The sequence below is a fragment of the Bombus impatiens genome, unplaced genomic scaffold (genome assembly GCF_000188095.3).
Source record: "Bombus impatiens unplaced genomic scaffold, BIMP_2.2 scf_0664, whole genome shotgun sequence".
Taxonomy (NCBI): domain Eukaryota; kingdom Metazoa; phylum Arthropoda; class Insecta; order Hymenoptera; family Apidae; genus Bombus; species Bombus impatiens.
The window spans coordinates 275,035-295,310 of NT_177083.1; the positions used below are offsets into that span (position 1 = coordinate 275,035).

The window sequence follows — 20,276 nt, forward strand, 5'->3', positions numbered from 1 at the left end:
GAGGGGGAGCGGCGTGCAGACGGGAAGAGGGGGGAGCAGCCCGGCGCCGCTGCGTGTCATTGCTGGCGCCAGCTAATTGTCGAGGCCAGTCGGCATTAGCCAACGAGCTGACCGAACCGAACCGAACCCGAGCACTGCGAGGCAACTCGCTGCACCGCACCGGTTTCTGTCTCGGCTTTGCTCGCCGGCTACTGTCGCGTACACGCATTGCCGTTCGATTCTCTCCGAATTTTCTTCCAACGCTATGTATACGGTCATGAAAGAACGTTTCTAAAAATCGAAGGAAGATGGTTGGAGCGAAAAACGAATCGAGGCTACAGGTAGTTTTTTTTCAGGAAGAGCTTCACAGGGAGATTCGGTGGAGATATGGTGGCTGGGTTTTCAGGAGAGGTAACAGGTTTCTTGGCATTCTTTTTTCTTCTTGGATGGAGAAAGTGGAATTTGGGATTGGGGTTAGGCGTTGCTTAGGGCTGCAACATTATACATGTATATGAATTTGTTGCTGCGTATAAGTAGGTTGTTAGATCGTTTTCTTTTCCTTCTTTTTTTATTACTTTTTGGTAAGAATACAGCTTCGAGAGGCCGAGAGAAGGTCGATACTGTTGCGATCGTTGAATTTTTATATTTCAATGCTTTCGCCATTTTTATAGCAAAATGGATTTGCAATGCTTTAGGAAGTAGTTTAACTCAAAGTTGAAGCGTGAAATCATGCATACCAATAGGAATTTTTTCGTATTCTATTCACGTATTTCTTAGTATTAGAAAAACACAATTGCGTGGAAGGAATGTAGCAGGATTAGATAGGAATATGTATTTTTAATATGGAGATTTGATTTTTTCTTCGCTTTAACTTCCGACTATTTTTTATTTACTCATAAAATATTTAGTACAGTGGTAGGTGCTCATTGACAATTTATTTCTAACACATTTTGAATGTTAAATATTGCGAAAAGGGGGGATTAGTGATTTCGTGGATTATCGAATGCGTAAAAATGATGCCAAACAGTAAAAAATTTAAAAAATGGAATAACGTCGATTATAAAATATCTACGTATCGACTGATGCAATTAAAATAATATTGATAACATTTTCTAGTCATCAATCTCTATTAAATGACTATTGAAATTCTTATGTATACGTAATACATATATTTATAATAATTTACCTTTAATCTTCGAACAAACAATATTTTCGACTTCTACTTAATCGAACATAATACTACAAACGTACGAGCATGTAGCTATTTATATAATTTTATATTTTCCATGTATGTAATAATACAACTTCAATGTTGCACGTGAATTTACTTCATTTCAAGAATCAATTTTGAAAAATTGATAAGAATGTTTTACATACATTAGTGTTAGTAAAATAAACTTTTTCTCATATTACGATCACATAGCTATTTAATTTTATATTTCTTACATACTCGTTATACATATGTATCAACGATATAGCTGCAATACTAACAGCTCGATGTTTGATTTACTTAATATCAAGGATCGATTTTGAAAATAATATGGAAGCGTGTTTTAAATACGCGCGGCGAGGCGAAACAGGTTTGCCAAGTAAATTAAATTATTTATTAATGCCACGAGGATCGGTGTTCAGTGTCTGCAAGTTTTTGCGATTCTCGCCGTATTTCGTGAATGTGTTCGGCGGACTTGAATACGATTTTCTTGAATACGTAAACATTATCATCGAGCATTTTATAGCCGTCGAAACACGGCTATAGCGTTCGTCGACATTTATCGAAGGTGAATCGCATTCACGGTGGCGCCTTGTTTTCGCAACGCGCAACGGCACAGACACACTGTTGTTGTCTTTATCTGGTTTTACGTTCGACAACGTTCGAATATTGCGGCGTTGTTAATAATTCACTTGGATAAATCGATTATCATCGGCTAGACGGCATCATTACGCAAATTGTCGCACTTGTATCACTTTTTATTGTCGCGATATTTATTTAGAACGATTTCCTATCTTTCGTTTTCTTGCGTTTTCATTTCTTATGAACGTTTTGTTCGGACGCGATTTGCATATTTCTTTGTTTTCTGGTATTTTCAAACGACCACAAAATACGACTTTCAATACGTTTCGTCGTGGAGACCAAAATATCATACTTTATTTTATTTTTGAGTTTACGACACGAGCTTCTTCGTAGGATTCGTGATTCTGAAAATATAATTTCTTTGATAGATTCTGATAAGTGGACTACGAATTTTTATGCATTTATAGGAAATATAAAAATACAAAAATGTATCATCGTATGGATAATATTAAGTTCTTATCGAAATTCGTTATCGTTAAAATTTTGCTTTCTAAATTTAAGATACGAATTGTGATTTAACGCGTCGAAATCGAAAACTGGGGTTTCGTAAATCAAAGTTAGAATGTAATTTTCATTGATTATATCATGTGGTTTTCTATTAGTAGCAGAGAATGTGACTATAATTTTAACACTATGGGCACTGTACTAATTCTTCATACAGACACGGAAACTAATGCAGAGATTTTATTCGAAGGAAGAAAAATAGTGTAATAATCTTAGATAAATTAATTCCTAATAATTTTACATGAACTGAGTCACAACAATTTCACTCAAACATATACTTAACATTGCAAATACAAGAGTTCCTTTTTTATTATCTTCTCTTTAAACATGCTTTCATTATTTAAAATGTTTCAAAAACAGTCGCTGAAGAATAATGTTCGCTGTTATTATAGATAAAAAAAAAGAGAGAAATACTTATCTTCCTTTAAACGTTGAGTGCTTATGAATAATTTTACTTATTAGTGGAAATAATAATTTCGTTGTTGTTGATTTGCTGATTCGGCAAAATAACCAAACTGGTTCTCCTAATATTAAACCATACATTATCTTTTAAATTTTCTAAATATTTTCAGTTTTATGAAATCAAAACTTCGATATCGAATAACATTACATACCTACGATATATTATGTAACCGATAAAAGGAAGTAAGACTAATATCTTATGTTAATAAGTAGCGAGAGATATATAATTAGTGGGAAGAAATAAATTTCATTTTCTTACAATTTTTATAGCTGGTGTTCGAGAAGCTTTAAGCAGAGATTATAAAGTTTCGATTAAATCGCTGTATCAAATGCAACATTGTAAGCAGAATTCTTATTCTAGGTCGTTTCAACCTTGCACTATCCAAGCATAGGTCATTTTAATCCCATTCTACTAGTTAAGTAGTAGTCATATATCACATTACATTGTAACTTTTAAGTATTCATCATGCACGAAACTGCTGATTAACCAATTTAATAATTTCATCTTTTTTAATCCAACGAAACATACAATCTCGTTTGTTAGCAAGTAATTCCACTTCAGTTTTTGCTATTTACTGCTTCTTTCTTTTCGCGTCGGATTCCTTTTCGAGAGATTAGTCGCATTTAAGTACATTTAAACGTCTGTTATTTTATTATTCTCTATATTATACCATCATATAACGTCGTAAATTTCTAGTAAGCAGATAAACGTTGTTCTTTCAATTATTCAAGTATGTATCTATTGCTCATAGTTAAATTTTTCTTTGTACTGTCAGCCGGTTATCAGTATTTCTTCATCGTTCTAAGATCATTCACTTACTTCTTTTCATTTTGTTATAATGTAGATTCTACAAGATATAGTTAGCTAATAAAACTAAGCTAAGTTTAGCGATGTATAGTCAACTTTAACTGTGCACTGCTAATCGAGACTCAACTTTTTCTTTATCATTTGCATTTCCCAAGTCGTTTACTCCATTTCGTCTAATATTCCATTTCGTTCAATCGCACCTCAAATGAGATGTCTTATATACTTAAATCCTCACTTTTTGTTTTTTTTTTTTCATCCAACATCTGTTAAATTCTATTTTCTGCATAATCCTACACTAGCTACGGTACATCTACATTAGAGTGTAGAGTTTTTACGTTATTTTCACATTTTCCACCTGTTCGACCGTTCGCGTAGAGCGCGCCAACGAGAGTCGTAAATTCTCGTTACGATACGATGATCGACGCCACGAATCAGCCGATCCCCTAAGATTCCATTAAGATAATAGGAGTTGTTGAATAATTATAACACTGATTTAATAACTTAAATATACTCTTTATTCCAACAACTTTTCCTCGAAGAATATAAAGCGAAGAGTGACTAATAAGTTGAGATTAATAATAATCTTCTGTTCGAAGGGATTATAGCAAGTAAGTTACTTTCCGTGACGGTGGTATTTATACGGAACTTGTGACGGGTGCTGGTCGTTCCACAAAATGTCCGCAGATGGAAATGTTCGTTGAACATGGGAAAAACCTACTCTTCCCATTTTTCAGCGGATCGAACGTTGACCTTAAGGAATTTCTCGACTTGAAAGATGTTTTGTAGTACTTAGCTGTCATAGCTGTTCGACTAGTTGTATTTGTACAGCTGGTGGTCCTCTTGATCGAGGGACGGAGTTTCGCATATGGCAACTTTTCCTCTATTGCAATCTTTACGAATCTACTTTCCATAATTGTATGCTTTGTGCGCAGAATTTCCACAGTAGATCGACCACGTGTACAGTTAGCTTCGAATTTGTTAATCAAGGGACAACTCTTCCTTTATTATGTGCAATTTCAAAGTCGCTTATTCCTTTTGACATACCATTCTGTTTCGTCCAATTCCATTCCAAAGGAGATTAGTCGTTTGTATATTAAAATTTCTTTCATCGCAGCCGATAATCCTACGCGATATCCAGCCGATTGTCCATAACTTCACACTATCTACATCTGCATTGCGGCGTAGAATTTTTACAATTTCTATCTTTACATTCTCTACCTACCTGCTCTCGTCGTTACAGTCTACTCCGTTGCGAGTCTACCTCCCATAATTCTACCGTATCCGTGTAGGATTTCCACAGGAAGTCAAGTTAGATCAACCGTCAACGATCGTACATTGTACGTGTATACAAGTCTAGTTAGCTTCGACTTTGTTAATCAAGGGTCAACATATGCTTTATCATCTGAAATTCCAAAGTCAAAATGTCTGCGTCTTAAAGGGGTGCAATGTTTCTACTGGAACTATCGAGGAACACGCGAACACTCGGTTCTCTGCATCGTTTGCATCGCAACCTGCGCGAACACGTAGCGGCCGTTGCCGCTTAGGCTTAACGTTTAGCCTACCATTCATACGTTGCGCGACCGTGCAAGGCGAGGCAATGGCAGGCAAGGTCATCGTGTTTTGGCAAAGTGGAGGAGCGCCGGCGCACGGTGCAGAATTTCAAATGGGCCGAGTGAGTCAGAAATTTAATTTTAATTGATACGTCGCCTCGGTCTGGTGCCGCGTGTATGAGAGAAGCATATCGCAGCCTCTTTGTTTTCCGATATTACGTGACATTAGGGAATCAACGAGAAACGAGTTTTCGAAGATACGAGACAAGACAGGCTAGAGAAAAAAAAAGAACCACGAACTTTCTCGTGAGTATAAATAAATGTTTAAAGGCATTATTTTGAGGATCGTGTCCTTGTTCTTACGTAATTCACGATATTACGTTCTTTACAAAGGTGTATGTTCTTTTGTCGTTTTGCTTCTTATACCGCTTCTCAGTTTCTCTTCTGTTCCTTTCCTTTTTTTTTTTTTTTGTTTTTGTTTCTTTGTTCCTCATTCAAGAGTTGTAGAATGGATTTATTCTGTTTGTAAATAGGACTTGAACGTTGGTGAGATTCTTCGACGCGTGCCGATGTCTGTCTAATTTTTTACCAATGATTTTAGCGTAATTAAGTTAGCACCGAAATTGTATTTTATTCTTTACGGTTAGAAAACGGAGTTTGTAAAGCGAGGCAAATGAATCTCAATTGACGGGTTAGTTCAGATAATAAGGAAATTAAGAATCGTTAGAGCTAGTTTAAGTTCAAAGAAATATTCTATGAACCTGCGTGACTCGATCGAAGTATAAAGTATAAATAGAATCGCGGCTGTTGATTCTCTGTGATTGTTCGTTTGGAAGCCAGGATCGAGACAATCGTGACAGAAGATTTGTGTGTAGGCGCCGTTGTCAGCCATTATGCGTCTTTTGCGCGAATATTAGTTGTTACTATATACTGAGGAATTTTGGCGTAAAGTACGTTTCGCTGTTTTGTTACAACCGCACAGATAGAATTGCATGTTGCTTTATGCTATTAATTTCAAGTTTAAGCTCGTAATACGTATTTCGGTAGAACAGAAAACAACAATGTAATTTACTACTTATATACAGGTAATTTAAACACTATTTCACAGTCTGGCGTAAAATGTTTACTTAAGTACCGTATATTATTATATTTATTCTTCTTCTGTTTGGTAAACAAATTTCAATGCGTTCTACTTAATGTACAATATCTGCGCTACATTCTTTGCATCATTTTTTTTTTTTTTTAATCCATTATCTTCCTCGCATTCGTTTCCTTGTCAAGGACATTCAGATTAACCTCTTCGTATTCGCGGACGAGATATCTCGCGACACGATGTTGTGTACGCGACACTGTAAACCAGATATCTCACGTCCCCGTGTTGTTCGTACGTCGTTTTAGACGAGATATCTCGCGTGTCTGTTTTTTAATACTTATAATTGCATGTCACTTGATATAAAGAAAGAGAAAAAAAGTAATTTTATTTCAAAGGTATAATCTATTCTAAGCGTAGCATTGTTAAACTCTTTGTATTCACTGTACGAGAAATCGTACGAATTAATTTCGACATATTTCTTGTCCGAATATTTGGGCGATACATGTTACGTTCAAATACGTATAACATGTAGAAGACATTTTATTTTTTTAACATTTTATCATATCAGTATTCTTATCGCATTGTTTCTTGATAGATATACAACTAAATAATGTATAACTAAACTCCTCGAATAGCCAATATTTCTGTTTAACAATAGGTTACACCGTATAATTAAAATATGAATTTTCCAACAACGTTTTCCAGTATATAATTTAGTACAATTTTTTCAAAATTCTAATATTTCCATTTGGAAATATTTGACGTCGTTCACCCTATAATTATGCGTAATATAAGGTCTTCAAAATTCCAGTATTTTCATATAATAATGTCCTTCAATATACTATGTCTGTGTCTAATTTTCAAACAAATGTACTTTTATCTAACGATAAACTCTAACTACAAACTACCCGAAATATAAATATTTCCATGTAATAATATCGTCCACTGTGCAATTAAGTGTACAAACAGCACAAAATACCGGTATAGTATGTAATTAAATACAGAGCAATGTATCGACAGAAGACCTCTCTCTGAATAAATGAATATCATTAAATACTACGTCTTGATCGAGGGACAAATCCTTTGGAAGGAAAAGGCTCGTTAACCCAGTTGTCGGTATGTATCGTCGATGCAGCCTTGCTACGCCTAATCGTATTGCAAATTTTACTGACGGACTCGAGTATGTCGCAAGTATTATAATAGATGTACATACATACTTATAATATTAGGACATTTCCTGCTTTCATATAAAATACGATAATTATCATGGAAACGATCGATCGATCATAATTTTACCTTTATTCGTTTAGAACGTATCAAAAATCTGAAATATTTGAAATCTCATAAAATCTGTATAAATTTGTCGATTTCGACCAGAAACACGTATTCTAATTTATTTAATTTAATTAAGATCTTAACCAGCGTGTCTCTGCGTAATCTGCTTTCATCTACCTTCAAGTATTCTTCTTCAAAATTATATCAAACATAGATTTGTGATATCTATTAAAAATTATAACCAGTACGTCTTTTGTGTATTACGTGCATTCCGTGTACCTTTTCATGTACCTTTAAATTTCTCGTAAACGCAATTTCTCGAAATCCGCAGTCTACTCGCGAAGAATATTCAAAAATTGCAAAGTAAAACTTATTATTATTTTTATATATATTATTATTCAATTTGATTTGAATTTACAAGCTCATATATACATCCATATGTACATATTATGAACGTAGCTTGATTCGAATCCTTGCGAAGCGAACGTTGCGCATTGTATTTGATTTAGTTTTGCAAGTAAATATCCGAACTTGATCCCATCGCTAGGAGATTCGGTGGCGTTCCTTGAGAATTCCCTGTCGGCAGACGCGACGTCGCGTCGCGTCGCGGCATCTCGATCGGCTAGGCGCCGCTCGCGTCCGCTCGGTTACCTTGACGTTCGCAATTTTACTCGCGGGAGCCCACCGTTTGTCCTCTACGCTTTCAGGCCGATACGTAAAAGGACGAAAAGCGGCGTACCGGTTTCGCTGTTGGCCGCGCCAATAATAGAATCGTCCGCTTTTGGAGCGTGGCTTCTAACGGGCGCCAGGCCTGTTTCGTTTCGTTCGTTCGTTCGGCGAGCCGAGCCGCGCCGTACCGCGCTGCCCCGCGCGGATTCCCATTAATTCCGCTTAATCGAAACGCGGAGCCTTGAGTCGGTTTCTAATTTCTCGCACTCGCGACCAACCGTCGCGTCGCGGCAATCCGTTCTGGATTAAAGTGGAATCGGGACGCGAGCGTAACGAGATTCCCACGAAAATAGATTGATCGCGGTCTGGCGCCTTTAATGAATGTTCTTCGTTTCCTTTTAACGTGCCTTGCTGTATTCCAACGACGCGCAGGATGCTTACGGAATAAATGTAATTGGTAGACCGTGGATGTTTATGCAAATTTATATTTTTATGAATATCGTTAAAGAAACGGAACCTAATTAAAGATTTCTCTTCTTTTCTGTTTTTCCTTCTTACAGCTCTTCCAACGTATGGATTTTCTGCTAATACGAACATATGAATCTTCTGACTAATCTAGCTGCGTTATAGCAATGTAGCAATACGCTGTAATTGATATCTGTTATCAGTAATATGACCAGTATAATAACGTAAATATCGTATACGTATGTATCTATGATTAAGCTCAATAGCAGATTAGCCTAATATATGTACATGATATTGTATAAGAGTATGTAACGCAAACTGTATTATGGTGTTATGATATGGTGGTGATTTTAAATAAGTAAAATAGGAAAGGGAGATTCGTTTCACCTAAATGCTGTAGCGAGTACTTTCTTTCGAATATTTTATATATTTTTATCTAATTTCGCATAAATGCATTAACATTGGCCGTCTAATAATTGGCAATAACAGTTCTTTTATTATCGAAGTTAAAAGTGTTTTGGATCGATTGGTAATATCTAGTTGTAATTGTAATATGTATGAGAAGATTGTAAATTACTTTTTGCTATAATTTGGATTATTTTATTTTAGCTTAAAATAAGGCAAAATTGTAATCTATAATAGATATCGATCTAAATTAGATATGAGCAGTTAATGAATAAAAATAAATTTTTTATTACGATGAGAAGTAGATTCAGAACGTTGTAAATTATTTTCTCTCGCTGTGTTGATATAGAATAAATTAAAATTTAAATTACTTACGGGTAACTAACGATTGAAAATAAATTAATGTACCTTTAGGAACTAGTTGATAAATTATTCGCCATATAATTACGATAATGCTTATTTGAATAATTATATTTTGCTCATTGATTCCTAATTAGTAGCTTCGTGTATGGTATTTAATATTCTAAAAAAATCTGTAATAAATATACATATAAGCTGATAGTGATTTCTGCTTAAATTAAAGATTAAGTTCCACTTCATAAAGCATTTTATTTCTTATAATTTCGTATCGGTTTATCGGCTATAACAAAGTACAATACAAGCTATAGATTATTTATTCGCTCAATTTGTATTCATAAGGAAATTCTCATAAAAAAAAAGTGAGAGAAAAATCAAAGAAATAACAATTTTAATAAATAGTTAACGCGTCTAAGATAAAAAAAGAAGGGGCGAACTTAAGGACTTCGATATGTAATTATATATGCGATAGAAGGACCAGAAACCTCGTGATATGTATAATTTAAATACTAGCACATCTAAAGTCAAAAGATCAAATGAAAAATCCAGTTTTTTAATTTCTTGAAAAAACACTCGCCATACGTATTAATTCGTTATTCTTCTTCTTCGTTTCAGAGTCGCCGCCACCCCCGTACTGCCTTTTCGCCGACAGACTGAGACCCGAAGGTGAGTGTCTTCTTCTTTCATATTTTAATCGCGGACACGCGTGTGCGTTTGCGAATACACTCCATGCTTGTCCGTATACTTGCTGGAACAGATATAGCGATGTCATAAATTATAACATTTAATCGGCAACATCGATTGATGTAACCGCACCCAGAATCTGACGCATTTTATAGACGCACCTTGAATCTCAGCCTGCTAAAATCATTCATAAATCGATATACAGTGAAAACTTGACTATTAGAATAACAATTATAACATTTAATAATAACGATTAATAATGCAAGATAATCCAAAGATCCTTTGAGAAACATTGAAAAGCAAGGATAAACATTGAAAGAAATCGTAATATTTTTATTGAAAAGCCTAATTTGTTCCTGTTTGCTCGTTTAAAATTGTTATAATATATAGGAAATGTTTCAAACCGAACGATCGGTATTTCCATTTTCCATGATGTTCGAATATTAATGCAAGTCACTGTGTGTCTGAAATTATTGTGTCGACTCTTGGAACAAGTAAATTACAACGTCTGATTGATTTTATAACCTCGCTATATCTCTTCCACCGACAGTACGTGAACACATGGAATGTGTAGCCCCACGCAATCGTTCGAGCGATAACTCATGTTTATTACCCGTGAACGTTTAGCATGCGAGTCGTGGAGATCGTCCTTTAACGCGTGTCACATCTCACGACCTAGCTCAAAGCAAAAGTTCTACGACTACGACGAACGTATCAGAGAAACGTGTTTCATGGTGTCTGAATTAATGTTTCAAATACCATCGTGTAAAATTTTAGCATATATATGTATGTATGTATGTATATCAGCATTTGACATTTTTGATTGACTGTTATTAAATGCAGGTAGGAATTAGTTGGTAAAGAAAATTGATTTTCAGCATATTTTAACGATTTATTTCATACGAGCGTATAATACGAAGATCGTGGAGATTTATTAAGATTTGAGTCACCTATGTGCGATATTTTTATTCGCCTTGGAATGTAATAGTATGCATTGAAAATGCAGATAGGCGTAATTGAACAAGTGTATCGCTCGAAGCAAAGTGCATTTGAAAGCCAGTGTGAACGAGTATTGTAAGCAAATGTAAATTACTGGAGTTAAATGGCAGCTTATGGAAAATTCGATTATTCAGTTGAGAACTAAAGTTTTTATTCGATCAGTATCTTCGTTCGATTTATCAGAGTTTAATAGAACGTATAAATATTAACAGGAACAAAATGAATAAGTTCTGTATTTCTGAATACAATGATGCTTGCATCGTTGCAAATGCATCCTATATTAATAACCAGTTATTTGCTATTAATTAGCTTTCAACTTTTCAATTTTAACTTTAAAGCTACTTTATTTTAGCATTTGTCTATTTACTTTTATCGTACGTTTCCACATAGTTTTTTAAAAGTATGAAATTAGAATAAATGTTGCAATTAGTTGACCAAGAGTAATATATCTATGGACGATTAGTAGTAATAATAATTAGTAGTTCGATAACGTTCGTTTTTAGAATATCTCGTTATTATCAGCCTTTTACTAAATTGTCCGCAATTATAGATTCCATATTTATCGTAACGTTAAAATCGAACAAAAGTTTGTAATAATATATTTGTACGTTCGTTAACAAATTGGAAATTTCATTTAACCAATATACCTACAAATATCGTAATATATTAATTTTTTATCGTAAAATCGTTTCTAATTTCGAACAATATTTATATTAACATATATGTTCTTTCGTAAATTGTTACTACACTATGAACCATCACAGATTCTCGAGACGCAAGCGCAAGCGTAACGAACATCTGCAGTTTCTCATTTTCATTCACGACCAATCCGTGTTGCATACGCGAAAAAGATCATCTTATAACTCGAACGGACGTGTTGTAAATCGATCTTATTGATTGCGACGAACCATATGGCTATAAGTTTCAGAGTATCGCCATTTCCGTGGTCGACGTAGACTTGCTAGCGAACACCGATCTAATACTTGATGAAACCGATCGGTCTTATCGCGCTTGTATCGAGAAAATGACAAGAATCTACTTTAATTTACGCGTGAAAATCTCGTACAGGTTGCCAGAGAAACTTCGTTTTCTCTGTTAAAACATCCACGTTTTTTCTCTAAGAAACTCAATGTGCAAAAGTAAGTATAGATGTATGTTTCGTAAGTTTGTCGGAAAATCGAGATAGTTTAACATATGTAGAAATTGAATTGATAATTCGATCATTTATGAGTGAACAGATTTCTTTACGAGTAAAACTACGTTCTTCGAATTTGTACAATTTAAATTATATCCTTCGAATTTTCTGTCTCCGAACGAAACATTTTTAACCGATTAAATTTACAATTTTGCTAAACTGTTACGAGTTCTACGATAGAATTAAAATAGTTTTACAATTCTGAGATTCTTTTCGCCCAATAGTCGAAATCTATCGGACAAAATAATCTGTCTTGATTCGTCCTACAGGATAATTCGCCTGTACAATTGATATTCACAATGCCAAAATTAACGAGTTCTTAGATATAAGTATTACTCTTTTAACGTGCCAGCTCTTATATTCTTCTTATTAAATAATATTACTCTTATTAAGTAAAATAATTAAGTAAAATAACACGCAAAAAAGATGGTTCGCTTCTATAATTATCTGTTACAAGTAATCTAAAAATTGGAAACTTTTCAACGTGTGTAGCTGTTCTGGCAAATCGACCCTTCGATCCTCTCGAAATTAGTCTATCGTTTTCGAACAAATTTTTAAGGCCAGACCCTAAAATTACGTTCCATGCTATTTTTACTGGCATTTTTACAATGCTCGGTTTTGCGGCTGGTTTTGACTACCTCTGCTCCCTCTTTCTTCCTTTTCTCTTTTCGTGGCTGATCCTAAACTGGTTTTCTGGATCGATACGAGCACGCAGATCTCTCAGCCATCGATAAATAGATTCTTCTCGCTGGAGAGAGACGCGTTCGTTCGATCCTTCACAGATTATGGTTGCGTAATAAGGTTGGTTATAGCGAAATCGTCTTCGGGAGATCGATGTCTCGCTGTCGTCGCGACTTTCAATTAAGTTGAATATCGAACTAGAAATTATTTCCGATGCCGAGTCACATTGAGTTAATCGGTATCGAGAATCATCGAGATATTAAAAGTTACTTCGCACGTTCTGGTAGTTGATGTAATTTCTTCCTTTTTTTCTTACAGTTATCAAGAAGTACAAAATAGTAACTGAACAATAAAATAATTAGTAGTTATTTCGCAAGTAATTACATTGATCCGAGAATAATTCGTCATTCTGTGATTTCCACTGAATTATCCGGGTATTTCCAGTTTTTCTTAAATACATAAAAATCCTTTGAACGTAAGATAACGCTCGTAGATGTATAAAATATCTAAACAATTTCTCAGCTGAACAACTGAATTTATATCTGTAAATAAATAATAGCATTTAATTAGTAGATCAAAGAGTAAGCTGTATATAGTCTATTTATATATCGTTTTTAGTCCTGTAATTTCCATCGAATTAATAACACACCTTTCGTCGTTGTCGCAGAATGTATAGAAATATTTGCAATTGAAAAATTGCATTTTAGAATCTCGTTCGATTTTCTGAAGAAATGTGTGCAGATGGAGAATCTAGAAATTCATGAGTCAAGTAGCAAAGAATACTACTATTTCATAGATGATAATACCTTTTTATTATTATTATTATTATTATTATTACTTGTCAATACCATTAGATTACATTAAAAAGAAACATCAAATTTTCAAATTAACAATCGAATTCTCCAAACAGAATATGTCCAAGTGCAAAATTTAAAGATTTCCTTAAAGAGTTCTTACCTCGGAATCGATGTCCGAGCATAATCGTCTAAAATTGCAATTTTCCATGGAAATCACATCGTTTCCAGCAAGACTTCGATCCATGCGAGATAGACTTCTAACAAAACAACACGTAAGCTTTTATTTCTATGCAAGACGATCCGTTGCCAAGGACTCGATTGAAATTATACTATTGTTTTGGAAAATTCTATTCACCGTGCTCGTCTAATTTTCTCCTGGACATTTAACGCGCCATACCTCGACAGATTGCGATTTAATTAATACACACACTGTACGACCATTGAGATCTCGCGTACCATGACGTATAATGCAAGATGGTACCGTTTATATGCCAAGCCTGCTATGACGAAATAATAGCGCCTCTGGCTACAAGAACTGTACATCCGCTGACGTTAAGCCTTATTCAGATTAGTCAAGTTACTCGAATTCAATGTGACTCGTGTAAGCTCGAGTAACCCGATTTCTAATGGTAAATATAAAGAAAGTAGATATATAGCTATGTACGGCGATGGGCGAAAGAAAGTTCATAAAATAAGAAATATACAGAGACACGATAATTTTACCATTTTTATAATGTTCGATTTAATAACAAGATATTTATAACAAGATGTTGTTAGTAATTGACTTTAATGAGAACAGTGAACAAATATAATATATATGGTAGTATGGTATATAGTATATAGTATATGGTGTATAGTATAGTATATATGGTAGTATGGTAGAGAACAAACGATTGGTTGACAATATGGTGAGAAATGTTTAGTATTAAAGTAAAGAAAATTTATAGCGTTCTAAAGTTTCTTCGACTCGATATTGTATACATAATCGTCAATGCAAGTGCACTAGTTGGCGAGTTATATGCCACTTGAGGTGAATATCTCTCGTCGACAGTGTGGCCTGTATTTATATAAAGCGATCCTGTCAGGGCTCCAATGTTCTTGAAGGTATAATTAAGCCTGTGAGCTACGTTCAGAACGCGATTTCTCTTGTTTCTATAGGTTTATCGTTGGATGAGAAACGGAATTATAGCGTTAAAAGAGTGGAAACAGAAAAACGCGAGGAACTGACAGAGAATTAGAGTTCGTATGGAATAAAGTGGTTCGGCAGAAAAACGAAAAGGATGTAGAAAATTATTAATAACGGAGATATAGAAATTCGTGTTAAATTTCAACCGTAAAATAACTTGGAAACTACTTCGTTAAATTAGGCTGTTATAATTTCATTTAATTGGAAAAATTAATCACAAACAGAAATATAAATAATTTTCAGGTTTGTTTCAATGTATAATACAATCGTAACAGTCGCGTCTCGCGATGTTAACGAAATTTCAAAATCATTCGTATAATACGCGTAATATACGCGTGCAAGATTTTTATTCCGAGTATTCAAATACTCTCGTGGATTCAAATAAATAAAGAGCGCGATAGAAAGGGAGATTTAGAAATACAGAATATGATAACGTCGAATGACAGTTTTTAATCAGTAGATCGCAAAACACGAAAAGCGTGTGGAGCTTATCATGTCTCGCGTCCACGGTCTTCCTAACGTAAAGTATAGATCAGTTAACTAGTTAGAAAACTACGGGGGCCGAATCGCGCGAGCTTGATGAAATTTGTAAAAGCGCTTACATCATACAAACGTTAAAAAGATAGGATCTGAAAGAAAGAGAAAGTTGAAGAAAGAACTAGTACAAGTGTCCTACAGAAATTAATTGCTATTCCGCGATACGTAAAATAATTATCGCAAGGCGACTGAATATCGCAGTAAAGCTTCCTAATATAGAACGCTTAATTAAAAAACAGAGAAACGAGCAGAGATTAATCGAAGAAGATATATCCATTCGCATAATCATGTGGATAGTAAGTACGATTGAGACGCAATTGAATCGAGAAGCGTTTAAAGATCACGTGAATCGTTAGACCGAATTCGTTCTATCGTTTGACGTAATTTTTACGATAAATCGGCCGTCCGTTTCGATCGAGCTATTTCGCGGCGATAAAAGTATCGGTCGACAGCGCGGAATCGTTGGTCGAGGAAAAAACACGAGGTCTCTCACGATAGCGGTATTAGCATGATAAAATCAGATTGCTGGTGGTATTCGTCATCCGCGTAAATGCGGGTGGTATAAGTGAGAGGATGAAAAAAAAGGAATTGGAAAAAGGAGAAGAAAAAGAAGGGGTAAGCGTGGAACGCTCGGCGCTTTGAAGATTGAAAAGTCTCCTCGAAAGTCAACGAGTTTACGCTATTTTTGCGATTCGAAAGTCTCGAAATTCTCCGAATAAATAATAACTTGTATAAATAACTCGGGCGAAAGTACGAAACTGACGATACTAATTTATTTTTATTTAATCTTCGTACAACGTTGTCGAGTAGATGACTATATAATTCAGCCGATTTAATCTTATTTCGTGTATTACTTTCTCGACGATAGAGAAATTTCCGTAAATCGTATCATTACAATTAAAAGTTGACTAATAACGATGCGATTGAGCTTGTGTCTCTGGCCTTTACGCTTACGTTTTAATCGTTATATTCGTTAATTCGTTGTATTTACATTAAGGAAAAATAAATCGTGTTTTCTCAACGAAATTTGTTGAGATTTTAGTTTCTCACAAGATAGATATACGATAAGATATTCGAGAGGGAAAAAAAAGGAGAAAAGAAGAAAGGAGCATTCCAGCTTTCGAGAGATTTCGCGAATCTAGAAATAAATATGTAGAGAAAAGAAGAAGAATTTGATTACGTTCGTTGGAAGAAAGAAATTGATTATGAGAGTTTGTCTGTCACGAGGCAGCAGATGTAGTCGGTGTGTAGCAGATTTATGCTCGGAGAAGGAAACTGGGCCAGCACGATGGAGCAGAGCAGATAAAAGACCGCTCATCGCCACTTGTTGCATTCACCCGGGAAATAGGAGAAATTTCTTCATTCATGAAACTCGAACCAACATTCCGTAATGCGGTGGACTACGAACCGGAGGCAATTAAAACAGTGGAACGGTTGAGAAGCTTCGAGAACAGGAATCGTGTACATAACGCAATTTCTATAGGCAGATCCTTTAAATTCTTTCGATTAACATCAGTCGTACAGTAGAATAGAATTTTGCAGTTATTAGAGTCGCGGTAAAGTTAGCGTCTTTTTGTACAAAGTCGATCTTTTCTTCATCGTATCATCGATTATTACGATTTTTAGGATTTTTCTGGAAATACATGGATACATTTCGTATGAAAATTCTTTGTTAATATATTGCAGGATAATGAATAGTCAACGAATAGTGAACATGTTAAACCATCGCTATAACGATAATTATTATTAGACTGTGAATATTTATGCAAATTCATATCTTTTTGCATGCAATTTAAGCTTTCCGCTTACTAAATATTATAACAGATACAAATTCTGGATATTTCATGTATATTTTCATATTACATTTGTATTCTGTACATTCTCGCATCGGTAAATTTCCTATAAATATTAAAAATTCCGCACAGTCTAATTACCACGTATTATTACGGCGATATAAATGATTTAACGTCAAAAATAATATAGAACTATAGAATTGTTTCTGTCTCTAATAACCAAGCGGTTTGTGCGATTTAAATATAGAAAAAAGAGAGAATAATAAAAGAATATCAGGGAATTTACAGACAACTTAAAAAGAAGACCGTCTAATTAGTTTTTTCATCAAACAACCGTATAAGAAGGCGATACAACTTGACGATGTTTAAGAGTTATCACTTTCATTTTTTACTCCAGAGAATTATCAGGATATGTTTATGGGCGGGTCTCAAAGAATCACCTCATTAACTTTTTTCTCAAGATAATTATCAAAAGGAGGCACGAATCGATGATTTTTAAAAGTCATCTCGATCAGTTTCCATTAAAAAGAAAAAAAGAAAGAAAAAGCGTGTCTCGATATTCGGTCTCGAACGAGTAATATCGAGGGACTTAATCGGTAATTTTTTTTCTCGAAAAAAAGAGAAAAAAAAGAAAAAAGATGGAAAGACGACGAAGAAGAAGAAGAAGAAAGGGAAGCGAGAAGCGTGTGTATAAAGAATTTCTGTGGCGATACGATTTATTTCCGCACGTGCTCTGTGCACGCTGTCAGCGACAGAGTTCCACCAGTTGGTTGCGCAAAATTCAACGAATACGACGAAGGACATGGCACAACGCTCCGTGCAGTCCCTTTCAAACGCACGAGGACAAATCTCGTTCGTATTGCGTTACGCCGGCTGCGTTTTTAAGCTTCCCGCTCTCGATTCAAAGCCCGTCCTGAATCACCGTATTGTTTCTGCTGGCATCATGATAGCGCTGATGACATTCTATCAAACACTCTTCGATTCTTCAATCAAATAACGACGATGTTCAGTTATCCTCGCCGTAGTAATTACTTACACGTATTATATTATGGTTAGACCATTCTACTGTGTCGTCGATCGTTGTGTTTGTTATATCGTTATCTTCGGAAGTTTCCACGAAAGTAGATTTCTTGGAACGTGGTAGCTCTGATTTAATTTTTGAATCTTCTTGCTTGTTAGTTGTTCGATACTCGATTCGTAGATTCTTCTCTTTTTCTTTCTTTTTTTGAGGCGATGCAAATCTATATTTGGTAAGTACGTTTATTGATATTATCGATGTGATCGATCGCACATAGTCATATTTATGTTTTCGTAGAATTTCCCGAATTTTCTCAAGCACAATTCGATCGTAGTCATTGTATAAAATATGTTTGTATGTACGAGCTTAATGTCGTATCAACTACTCACGGTTATCAACGATATCTCTGCTATTTTAGACTTTGTTTTTCAGATTTGTTCGTTTGAAACATTCTATCGCCTCTTCGCGTTATGTTGTATATCACTTTGTATCTAGCAATTGCTGCGTGTCTGTGAACATCCTCGAAACTCGATTTACTATACCGATGATCGCACGATCCGTAAATGCGTTTAAATCGTACGCTCGGTCACGTGTCAGCGACCGAAATTTGCGTAACCTTGAGAGAAGAGAAGACCGTGAAAGCAGAAGACGCGGTTAAGGGCAAGTTATACGGAGCAGGGCGCCTTATAGCGCCAGTCGAAGGGAGGGACCTGGATGCCGGTAACACGAAGCTCTTTGGTATGGCGGGCGCCTGTCGCCTGCCTTTTATAATACTACTCTGTTCGTTTCGTCGTCCTTGATACGCTTCTCTTCTCCTCTCTTTCTTTCTCTCTCTCTCTTTCTATCATCTTACCGTTCCTACATCTTCCACTCCTTGTTTCCTCTCTCTTTGTTCGTCTCGTATCATCTACACAGTCGTACGAAAGCGTTTGCACACTTGTAGACACCTTTTATGAACGTATTACGTGCGTTAGACGAAACATTTGGAAATTTCATTAGCACTGTTTGTCTCACTCGACTATCATGATTATATCGATGAAACTTGAAACATATCTGAAAATGTATATAGAAGTTACAAGATATTTACCACAGAAATATTTGCAGAGATCGCGAAAATATTTAAACAGTCAACTATCCGTTATATTAAAAAAGATATTCGATAGCGCGATATTATAGGTTCACCGGGTGCGTTTAAAATATATGCCCAATCATACTGTACATCGATGTTTCATTACACGCACGTTTCCAATAAATATCTAGTCAATTCTATATACGTCTTTACATTGGTTTCTACATTCACCGATATAATCGTGTCAATGGCATTACAGCGCTAATGAAATTTCAGAATGTTCCGCGTAACGTATACTTTCCACGTATCGTCGCATTCGAGGTACAACGTAGATTTCAAAAATGAAAGGACCAGAGGACGTAGTACGATGTGAAATGGGAAATTCGCCGAAGCCTGGAAACGAAGAACCGTGTAAAAATGAATCGAATAAATAGAACGCGTACAGTATGAAAATAAAAAGTTCCCCACGGTAAATGTTCAAATACTTTCGCGAGCCAGCGTATAAAGAATCTAGCTCACTCTTTCCTCTCCTCTCTTCTCTTCTCTTCTCTTCTCTTCGCGAATACACTTCTCTTCATCTCCTCTTTCTTTTTCCCTCTTGCCATAGTACTCGAGTACTCCAACCTTCCTATCTTCTTCTATATTCTATCTTCTTCTCGTTTCATCTTATGGATCGAAGCCATCGGCTGCTGCCCACTCGGCGCGAAAGAACGAGCTGAAAAGCACGCACTCTTCGTTGGGCTCGATCGTTCTCTCCCTGTTTCTCGCGATGCGACGTTCCTCGACGAGGCTCTCGGTCGTTCCTCGAGACGGGCTTCCTTTCTCTCCCTCTGTCTTTCGGCCTCTAGGTCGCCGCTGCTCGGCCCCAACCCGTATCTTCGACGAGAGGCGGGAGTGG

General features: G+C 35.6%; 1 protein-coding gene across 1 annotated transcript in view; it reads left to right on the top strand.

The window, feature by feature from the left end:
- Positions 1-20,276, top strand: part of LOC100742914 (mothers against decapentaplegic homolog 6) — a 106,881-nt gene that overhangs the window by 11,946 nt on the left and 74,659 nt on the right. The window contains 1 exon segment of the mRNA XM_024370077.2: positions 10,035-10,085. Within this exon segment, the coding sequence (XP_024225845.1) occupies positions 10,035-10,085 (51 nt within the window).